At 45.8% G+C, this 11,202-nt stretch overlaps 2 protein-coding genes across 2 annotated transcripts in view; one reads left to right on the top strand and one right to left on the bottom strand.

Annotated features, from left to right (window-relative positions):
* Positions 1-356, top strand: part of LOC101859535 (zinc finger CCCH-type with G patch domain-containing protein) — a gene marked incomplete in the record, with an annotated part of 10,338 nt that extends 9,982 nt beyond the window's left edge. The window contains 1 exon segment of the mRNA XM_013090502.2: positions 109-356. Coding sequence (XP_012945956.1) covers positions 109-356 — 248 coding nt within the window.
* Positions 357-5,987: 5,631 nt separating this feature from the next.
* Positions 5,988-11,202, bottom strand: part of LOC101859298 (mucin-5AC) — a gene marked incomplete in the record, with an annotated part of 32,473 nt that continues 27,258 nt past the window's right edge. The window contains 2 exon segments of the mRNA XM_013090503.2: positions 5,988-9,558; positions 9,603-10,934. Coding sequence (XP_012945957.1) covers positions 6,996-9,558; positions 9,603-10,934 — 3,895 coding nt within the window.

Below are 11,202 nucleotides of genomic sequence, written 5' to 3'. Positions count from 1 at the left end.
CGTTGTTGTCATTTATATTAATGAATAATAATGATAATAATAATAATAATAATTGTTATTAATATCATTATCATTGTCATCATCATCATCATTGTTACTATATTTCAGGTAAATCGCTGGATAAGATCATGGAACTGAAGGAAATGTCCGGCAATGCTGACCTGTTCAACGCCATGAAGAAACTGGAGAAGCGACAGAAGATTATGGAGAAGAAGCAGGAGGCGCAGGAGAAGAGAGGGAAGCAGCGAGAGAAGTTGGGCGTGTTCGGATTCCTCAACCACAGACTGGCGGCGGGGGAGAAGGGTGAGTACCTGGCCAGTAGGCTCGTGACCACTCAAGGGTTGTCTCAGAACTAAACCAAATGAGGCATGCGTAGCTTAGATTTCTGTAGGAAATTTCTCCCCACGAAAAATGGACAGACATTGCCTATTTTGGCTTTGGCTTTTGCTTCAGTCAACCCCCTTCATGACAACCCCTTCATGACAACCCCCTCCGTGACAACCCCTGTAGTCCGTTTAAAAAACAAAATGATGGTTCTTCATTTCTTTAGAATATTTACAGCAAAAGAAGCCTCATTTTGATTAGGTTTGAGATATTCCTTTTGTTTTTCTTCTGACCTTGATCTCTTATTTTTCCTTTTTGTTTTTGCGTGTGTTTTTTAGAGGCTTCGTGGGATTTTAACTCCCTTCATTCCTATTTCTTCTCATTGTCTGTCTTTCTGTAACGTCTTTCATCTTTCTTTTATTCTGTCTTTTTGCATGTGTTGATAGAGACTTCATGGATTTATGTTAAATTTGGGCGAGTGTGTCCAAATTGCAGGCTGGATGAAGTAATTTTGAATATCTCACGGGCTAAAGCAGAAGGAAATGGGTGGAATCGGTTGAAATACCCAAGTTCTCAAAAGTGAGATGAAAACTGACATTACAGCATGTTAAAATTTAAGATCTGGTGCCTCCAGCTGGGTCAGAAACTGTCCATTTTTATTTTTCAAGATAGTTCTGATAGTTTTGTTTTTATTATGATTATTACCTCAATGTGAGCCACATTTATTATAAATTTCTGGGTGGACTCTGTGAGCCAAACTGAACCTTCTCCCAGGCTGGATCTGGCCCACTGTGCTGTCTGTAGTTTGCCCATGCCTGGTTTGTGTCGCACTTCTGCCTCATTTCTTCTTATTGTCTGTTTTTTGGAAACATCTTTGATCTTTCTTTCATTCAAATGTTTTTTTAACCTTGACTTTGTTTTTGTGCAAACATTATGTAACATTGTTTAATCTTAGTGTTGTCTTAAACTAACTCCATTTTCCCTGTTTTGACGTAAATCACTTCGAAAATGCTGAATTCCTGTTGCAGAAACAGAACTTAGTAGACCTACATAATGAAACTGAGGTATTCTTTTACTTTGACTCCGATCTCATTCTCAGGTTTTGTAAAATCCTTTTCTTGTTCATTTTTATCCGTTTTACACGAATATTGACTTCATACTTGTCGGTATTTAATAGTAGAAATAATTGATTGTTCTCTTGAGAACTCTACCACACTTAGCCTAATTGCATTGTAATTTCTGCACTTTGGACCATTTGGTGGCCGCCTTGAAGTAAAAAAAAATAAATCTGAGGTCCTCCCCTGTTTTTCACCATATTTTGACGTTTTGCAATTAGGTTTGTGAAATTTTCTGAAAGTGACTGATTTGCAAGTTTTAGTGGCTATATTACATCTATGATCTGCTGCAAAAAAAAATTGGAGGTAAGATTTTTCAGCAACCTTGATAGCTGTGACAAGAGGGTTGCTGGGGGATGGGAAGGGGGGGGGTTAGGGAGGAAAAGGGGATGGAGAGAGACGCTTTTCCAGCATCATATTATTTTGTCATTCGCTTACCGAGACTTTCATTACCGTCCAGATGCTTCTGAATTGATGGGTTCATTTCTTTCGATTCAGTTTATGTGGTCTGTTGGTGGGTGCTCTGGTGTGGTTTGCTCCTTCTTTCCCATCAAACATCTATCTATTTAGTTATCCTTCTCTTCTTTAAATGTGATTCACGTGTCGGAACACCTCTGATATTCGACACTTACACGATCTAGATGTGTTGCGATGCTTGTAATACTCTTCATCTAAGGGAGGTTAACTTCCAACTGTATTGTATATCTTTTGTTATTCTGGATGAGAATGCTATTTAATGATTGCTTCCCTTACTAGTCTCTCTCTCTCTCTTTTTCTTTCTTTTTCTCTCTCTCTCTCTCTCTCTCTCTCTCTCTCTCTCTCTCTCTCTCTCTGTCTCTCCCTGTCTCTTTCTCCCCCCCCTCCCTCCCTGTCTGTCTATCTGTCTGTCTGTCTGTCTGTCTGTCTGTCTGTCTGTCTGTCTGTCTGTCTGTCTGTCTCTTTCTCTCTCTCTCTCTCTCTCTCTCTCTCTCTCTCTCTCTCTCCCTCTCTCTCTCTATCTCACCCCCCTCTGTGTATGTGTGTGTGTGTGTGTGCGCGCGCGCGCGTGTGTGTGTGTGAGAATTTCTCATGTGCCTATTTTGCTATTCAAGAAATCCGCACGGACAAATAAACACATGAACAAACAAAATTAAGTACATGTATGCAACTGTGGATAAGTAATAATACCAACAAAAGTATGCAAGTGGGTTTTCGCTCCTTTATTTATGAAGATTTTTCTATTTCAAATATTAATTGCACAAAATTATATAAACATAGAAAGAAATTTAGTGATTGCTGAAGAGATAAATGCTTCAAGTAGAAACAAAAAAAGTATGAAAAAAAAGAAACAATCTCAGAAGCTGCCAAGCAAAAAATCAGCTGTCTCATAAATATACTCGTATGGTAATTTAAGTCACAGCACAAAAAGAATAGGACAATGGTAATATATTGGACCAAGCGTTTTGTTTTATTATTTTCTTTGTGTGTGTGTTTGTGATGAACTTCATTTGTGAATGAAGGAGATAATGTGCTTTGCCTTATCTTTAAAAACAGCTTAGAGCTCGTGGCGAAATTATTGCAGAAGAAGAAATACAGACACTGATGTAACCGTGATGGAAATTTCAGAAGAGATATATCTTTTTTTTGTGACTTACAGGATTTCGAGAATTTTGGAAACTGGGGGAGATTTGAGTTTCCAGTAACAGCTGTTATAAAAAAAACGCTTTTAAATGCAGTTAACAGTGCATGTCCCACGTTTTTGTCTCACTTTTAAAGTCTAGCATGCTCATAGCGAAATTGGCGGAGTGTGGACATCTTTTCGTTATATACGAATTTTGCTATGTGTGTGTTTAAATACAAAGAAGATATATATATATATATATATATATATATATATATATATATATATATATATATATATATATATATATATATATACGTTATACGTATAAGCAAACATTCTGACCTGAAAATCTGTTTTCTATGTCTGTGTTCGCTATGAGCGTTTTCGCTCTACTATGTGCACTTTTCACTATGTGCGTGTTCGCTATGTGTGCGTGTTTCGCTATGTGTGCGTGTTTCGCTATGTGTGCGTGTTTCGCTATGTGCGAGCTAGACTGAAGTTCAACAAAACCGTAGTTCAATACGTTGTGGAAATGTTGGTGTTCATTGTGATGTCCTCAAAATATTATTATGTCATGAATTGCATAGCCATCCTTTCTCTACACATCGCTAGTAATGCTAGAAACCACTGTAACAGAATAGTATTATTGTAAAGCTTCTGCGAATGCCCGTGGTAAGAGGAAGGAACAGGAAAAGCAGACGACTCACTGAGCTAATGACTAACTACTATATCACCCTTTTCCAACACAAATCTACTTTCTAAAAAGCATGGCTGATTTGTAAATAAAAAACTGTAGTCAGCTTTTGCAGGAATATTTATTGTTTCAAAGCATTTTTTAAAATTTTAGCTAAAATAAACATTTCTCTATTTGCAATACTTTAAATAAGCTCTGTATGATTTTTTTGTTTGTTTTGTTTATCTTTTTGATATATGTACATGGCTATTATCACATGAGGCATAAAGGGAAATAGAAGATAGAATTGCACTTGAGAAAGCACACAACGCTAAGGGTATTGCAGGGGCACAGCTGTAGAGAATACTTCTACTGTACTGTCTTCCCTTGTGCATAGCATAGTACATACAGGATTAAAATGCTTAATGTTGGCAACCTTTTTTTTGTAGACACGATAATGCTTCTAAATACACTTGTCCGACATATTATTTAGATACCGTCATGTCATGGCAGGTATTCGAAGTACCGTTAGCACTGTTCCTTCAATTCATTTTTTTCATTTTCATATATTAAAAAAATTAGAAACTCAGCGCCCATGGTGTGACCTCTCACCGTGTTGTTAACTTTCGCTCTCATTTAATCATTGTAATAAGCCAAAAGCATTCTATCCGCATTTTAGTTTTAGGTGCTTCGACATTTTGGATGTCAAAAGGAAACAAACATACATACAAACAAACAAACAAACAAAATTAACAAGGTTTAATCGCCCAAAGGAAGATAGAACCTTTGTCATTTGTACTTTGCTCGACACTCCCCTATATAGCACCAAACGCACAATAATAAGTTTAGATGTTGCCAAGCCATTTTGAGGGCGTATTAAACTTTTAAAGAAAAACACAATCTCAAAAAGAGGCCTGAACCATCTTGAAAAGTGCCGTGTTTAGTATACTTTCCTTTTCCTTTACTTTTATCCGCCGCTTATACCCTTTTGTGAGTCGCGGGAAGAAAGAGACGTCTCTCTGCCACCAGCCGGAGAGCTTGGGTCAGGGGGGATGCCATGAGTTGTTAGTGTTTCCCTTACTCCATCTGTCCAGGTCTTACGTGGTCGCCCTCTAGCCTTGTTGCCATTGAATTTTTGTATGTAGGCACGTTGTAGGCAACTAAATTATGACTGGTTGTCCGCGCCGAACCACGCCAAGACGGAAAGAAGTAAAATATTTGGTTTTGTACAAAAATAGTATTAGTGGATGGTTGGCGGGTGCTCTGGTGTGGTTTGCTCTCTTTCCTGTCCAAACATCTATCGTCCTTATCTCTCCTCCTCCTTTTCTTTGAGTATTACTCTCTAGTAACACCTCTAATCTCTGGCCCCTGTATGATCTACTTGTGTTGCAAGTGCTGTAAAACTCTTACAATCATCTGCTCACCTGAGTATTTAGCACAGCTCGTGCGTTGTATAAACTTCTTATGACCAATTTGTTTTGCGAGTACCGTAAAACTCTTTGAACAACGAAGACTGAAACTGGCTGCTCAGCTCTCAGTCTGTCCATTCAGATATGCTGGTACAATGTACATCTACTGTACTCATAAATATTATGTGTTTGGTTTAGGCCCATAACCGAAATTTTTCACGATGGAGAAAAAAATGCACGAACTTTCTTTGATATCTCTGTTTTGTCTGCTCTTGCTTTTGTCTGTCGATCAAAAGTCTTATTTTATGCCATACGTTTACATAAAAATGTGTGGTTTTTTTTAAACGTATTATGTACAGGTAATAAATGTTGAAGAAGTATGATGTGGGATAAACGGGGTAGAAGTTGAAAAATGGAAACGGGAGTAGGAAGGACCAGAAGTAAAGGTAGAAAAAAATGCTCATCGAAAAGTTAGATTATCTTGCCCTTGCCCACCCCCCCACCCCACAGTAGCACCTTAAAAATTACGTGACCCATTATTGCGGTCTTCTTGGGTTGTGAACGTAAGCTTACTATGTACAGTTTGTGTCTCTACCTTTATACGCAATACTTCTGTATTGTAAAATGTTCCCGTCAGCGGTTGGAGAGCCAAGATTTTAATTTGGAATGATTCTCGGTGGCGCGTGGATGATTTTATTCAAGTTCACACACATTCCTGTAACTGTAATATATTAATGTGCATGTGAGAGTATATTGCATATATTAAAATATAGGGTTAAAAGAAAGATTTATATTTGTTGTACAAAAAAAAGGCAAGGAATGTTATAGTCGTGAATATGGCTCGATCTTTTTTTTTTAAAAAAAAAAAGAAGAAAAGGGGGCAAGAAGGAGATGGGAAGAAAGACTAGGGGTAGGGATGAGGGTATGGAGTGGTGGGTGACGAGAGGTGGGGGTGGAGGGAGGGGCGTATTTAGTGGAGCCTGGGCCATGTTCCTTAACCTGTCTAGTTTGGCGCGTTAATGAGAGCTCTTATCTCTAAATATACTATACATGCGCGTACAAATTTTCTTATTCATTGACTTTAAATCAGCAAGATGCTAGTGCTTCTGCCTGGGTGGTTAGCACGTTTACTTACACCTTATTTTCTATCAAACGTCTATTGTCCTTATCTCTCCTCCTTCTTTCTTTGTATATTACCATCTAGTGACTCCGCGGACGTTCGGCACGTATATATAACATATTTGTATTGAATATTGCATGTGTCGTAAAACTCACTAAAACGTAACCCCCCCTCCCAATCTTCAGATGCAGATTCTATATCAGCCTATGACTCTTTCGGCATTTCCCAATAGACGGCTTATTGATTTCTATGCATAAGAAAAAGTATTTTGTGCCAACGAACAACAAATATTGTGTGTCATTGCCAGTCGTGTCGTGCAGGTGGTTGGAGTACTTCAGTGGTAGGTCCTACTTCTTTTTCTGCTGTTTCTGTCTATCCGTCTTGTTTCTTCCCAGCACTATATGACCCTTGTTGTGTCAATGTGCTTCTCTTTGCTCAAACTCAAACTCAGTTGTTTCATGTTCATTTGGGTCATATACGGTTATGTTGCGGGTGGTTGAAAGGCGCCACTGGTAGGTCCTACTTCTTTACTTTCCTTCTGTTGTTTCTGTCTTTCTAACTTTTTCTGAGTACTAAATGACCTTTATTATTTCGACGTGCTTCTCTTTACTCAAACAAAGCAAGTATCATGTCCACTTGAGACATATCCAATCAGTTCATATCCACCCCTGTAATCAGTAGACAGGTGATCGTGTGAAGGTACGGCTCCGGCTCTCGTCTGCCCCAACATTTCCTCGCGTCATATCCTGACTCAGTGTATGGTCAGATGCCTCCACCTCTCTTTCTTCTTGCGGGCGATTTCTCTCATGCGTGACTTGGCCGGGGTGTTAGGCGAGGCCAGAGGGGAGCTGGGTGACCCCTGTCCGTCTCTGTCGATGACCCTTCTGGTGGAGCCAGGGCTGCTCTCAGGGCTGTCGTCCTGGAAGGAGGAGTGCTTGGAGCCCAGACGGAGTGGCGGCGGTTTGCGGGAGGCGGGGAGGACCTCGGATGCCTGCGGGACTTGTGATCGGGTTGTGACGTCACTGAGTGTGGATGACGTGGAGGATGTTCTTTCGGTTGTGACGGATGATATCTCTGATGGGAGGCTGATCTCGCGTGACGTCGATGTGGTGGAGTTTTGCTCCATGCCGGATGATCTGCTACTGAACGCGCCTCCGGGTGCCGTCTCGCTTGTTCTGGTGCTGAACGCGCCCCCGTACCGCGACTCGGTGCCGGTTGTGCGAACGTTCGTCATCGTGGTGTGCACTGTGGTCGTGGTGGTGTTTGTGGTTGCTGTAGCTGCGCTTCCTTGGTTTTGCAGATCGCTGCCGCTATCGGCTGTTGTTGTTGTCGGCGGCTGGTACATAGAGCTGAAGAACTGGCTTCGAAGGCTTGCCTTGGATGAGGATAACGAAGACGACGGTGACGTAGAAGAAGTAGTAGTAGTTGTTGTAGTAGAGGGAGGAGGGGCGGTTGTGGTTGGGAAGGTGCTGGTGGTGAAACGCCTCTGGTAGCCTGTGAAAGCGGGCTTGGTTTGTTGCTGTTGCTGTTGTTGTTGTTGCTGTTGTTGTTGTTGCGTTTCTGTGAGCTTTGTTTCTGTTTGCCCGGTGCTGGTTGGAACTGGGTCAGGCTTGGAAGATGTAAGTGACTGGTTGGTACTGCCGTAAAGACCTGTGGTGTAGCGCCGCTGGTACCCGGTGAACGTGGGTGGCGCCTTTGACTGTTCCGCGGTGCTCGTTGCTACGGCAGGTTCCTTCGGTTTCCCTTCTGGTGCGGGGACTTGTTGAGATGACGAGTCGGTCGTGGTTGTTGTGCCGGTGAGAGCAGCAGATGTTCCCTGGCTGCCGTACAGCCCCGTGGTGTACCGTCTCTGGTAGCCCGTGAACGTCGGTGCTGTCGTCGTCTGCTGTTTCTGGGGTGCTGTTGGATGTTCTTGTGTTGCTGTTAGCTGTTCTTTTGCAGCTGTAGAATCCTTTAGTTTCGCGTCTTGCGCTGGGGGGACTGGTTGTGAGGATGAAGTCTCCTCAGATGTCGTTTTGGAACCGATTAGTGATTTTTCGTTACCGCTGTACATGGCTGCCAGCATCTTGGCCAAGTCCAGGGGTTCTTCAGAGGGTTTCACGTAACTCCTGGTGGTGTACTTGCCGACCGTTGTGGTCGTGGCCGGGGTGGTGTATCTGCTGGTGGTGGTGGTGGTGGCGCTGGTCGAGGTGGAGATGGTCTGGGGGCGGGGGGCTGTGGTGCTGCTGGTGATGTTGTTGGTGGTGGTGTTGTTGGTGGTGTTGTTGTTGGTGTTGTTGGTGGTGGTGACTTCAGTGGAGGCGAGCGTGTGCGAAGTTGTGGTTGTCTGGGCCGCGGCGGGTTGGGGATTGGGGACAGATTGGGTCAAGTGTCGGGATTGAGTGTACAGGGATTGGGTGACGGGTTGGGTTTGGGTGGCGGATTGGTATTGGGACTGGATGTGTTGTTGGGTTGTGGCGAGTTGTGGGGATCTGGGGACGACCTGGGACTGTGTGAAGCTGGTGACGCGGGGAGGGTGTGAGGTGAGGGGGATCTCGATGACCTCCGTGAAGGTTTGGGTCGTCTCCTCCGGCGAGCTGTCGTCCAGGTTGTCGTTGATCGTGTCGTCGTCGTTGTCGTTGTAGGCTATCTCTTCAACCGTCTGTACTTCTGTCGTGGATGACGTGCTAGTAGAGTCTCGCAGTGACTCTGTCGTCATGTCGTGACGACTCGGTACGCCGCCGGTACTGATGGCCTCTTGCTGGGTTGTGGTTGAACCTTGCTGTAGTCTCTGTTCTCTGTCCTTGTCTCCTTTACCTCTCCCGTTTCCAGTTCGGCTCATCTGCTGTTTGAGGCCGGAGAGTTTGTTCCGCAGCTGCTGCATCCGCCCCACCTTGAAGTCGTCCGGGGAGGTCAGAGGTGAGGAGCTCACCACGCCCTTTTCTGGAGACACGTCAGAGGAGTCGCTTGTTGTGGTGGTGGTGCTGCTGTACTCTAAGGAGGCTCCTCTTGTCGCTGTCGTCAGTGCAGGATTGGGCGTGGCTTGTGACGTCATGTGGGGCGGCGTGGCTCCGGTGCTCTGCTGTTTGGCCGCCTCAGGGCTGACGAATCCTTCGTTCTGAATGAGGATTTCTTTTCGTCTCTGCCACGTCTCGCGCAGGAATTCCATCTTGGACCGTTTGTCGGCTGCGCTGCTGATGGCCCGCCTCACCGGCCGGCTGCTGCTGTTGTTCATACTGCGACCTCGGTAGTCGATGGACATGTACTCTTGTGGCGAGAGAGGCGGAGAGGACTCGGATGAGTAGCGGCGGCCCGTCGGCGAAATGCTGCCGCTGTGTGTGTGTGTGTGTGTGTCTCCGTCGGCGAAATGCTGCCGCTGGGCGACTGCCGCCTTGCCGCACGGTGCTGCGAGGACGACGAGGAGTCGAGTCTGGATCCGTGACCGTCGTGTATCGGCGTGGTGGTTTCCGAACCGGACGCTTCTTCTGGGGAGGAGATTCTCTCTCTTGGGTGTGCCTCCATCTGGTGGTGGAGATTCCCTCCTGGTTGTTGCGCCAGCGGGGATTGAACCTTTCTGCTTGGCGAGCTGGGGTAGGAAGCCTCCTCGATGACTGGGGAAGGCACGTGGACTTCTTCCGAGCGGACGCCGTGAACGACGTGGTGGCTGGCGCCGGCCCCGAACTGGAACTTGATTTTGGGTTCTGGCGGCGGATTGGACGCGCCCACGGCGGTGCCGCTCTCCTCCTCCTCCTCGCTGTCGATGCTGGGCGCGGCGTTGAGCGGAGCGCGCGCTGGCCGTGACTGATTCTGTAAACCCTGGCGGTCTAGCGACTGCACGCGGCTCCTGGAGGTAGACCGCTGTCTGCGCCGCACGTCGGTTCTCATCGGGGACGCGTCTTCCCGGGCGATTTGACCCTGGCGTAGGATTTCCCGCCGGCGGTCTCGGAAGTTTTCACGCGCGGTCTGGAACTGCTGGAGATATTCCTTGACCTCTGGGCAGTCCAGGCCCAGGTCTGTTCTGTGTCTCCGCGAGTTTCTATCCAACTTCCGTCTCGGGGAGACTCTCTTGTTGCTGTCGGAGCCGCGCCTGACCTGTTGGGAGCTATCCGGCGCCTCGTCGTCCGCCATCACGTCACCATCGCGCTCCTCGCCACCGCCGGAGGTACTTTCACGCAGCTGCTGGCGTGAACTTTGCGCGGCGTTGTAGAAGAAGACATCGCTTCCGTCCCTACTTCCAAACACCGAAGTTCCGCTGCTTCTACTGTTACCACCATAACCACCGCCCTCCACCACCGCCGCCGCCGTCGTCATATTCCCCATAGGGATGTCCGTGAAGTCGAGAATCTCCGGCGTGAACACCGACACGTCGTCCGAGCAGAGCTGCAGCTCCCCGAACCCCGCCGCGACCGCCTCCTCGATCGACTTCGCGGGAAGATCTAGGTCGTAATGTGAGGTCGTCAGGTGCACATCGCTCACCCCCACCGACGGGCCCAACAAATAAGGGCTCAGCGCGTTGATCTCCGCGTCTTTGCCCAGCTCCTGCACGCTCTTGAGCACGCCCACCTCGTGTAGGACGTTCCGCAGGTTCTTGCGCAGCTCCGTCTTGCTCTTGTCCGTCTGTACGTACAGCGCGTCGTCCGCCGCCTTGCCGTCGATCTGAGCGATAAGTTGACGCTCCATTCTCTTGATGAAGAACTGGAACTGGGACGATCTGTGAGTGGGGAGAAAAAAAACAACAACCCGTTGGTGCGGTTGGGGGGGAGGGGGGTGGGGGTGGGAGCAAACAGGATTATACTACTTAATGTAGTTGAGAACTAGCTATTATCATACATTCTTATCATCATCATCATCATCATCATCATCATCATCATCATCATCATCATCATCATCATCATCATCATCATCTTCATCGATAATGATAATATTTAGAAAATAAGAATATGATTAATGCTTATAATGATGCTAACAATCAAATGAAA

The sequence above is a fragment of the Aplysia californica genome, unplaced genomic scaffold (assembly GCF_000002075.1).
Source record: "Aplysia californica isolate F4 #8 unplaced genomic scaffold, AplCal3.0 scaffold01309, whole genome shotgun sequence".
NCBI lineage: Eukaryota > Metazoa > Mollusca > Gastropoda > Aplysiida > Aplysiidae > Aplysia > Aplysia californica.
The sequence above is the reverse complement of the archived record's forward strand: the minus strand, read 5'-3'. Positions and strand labels throughout refer to the sequence as shown.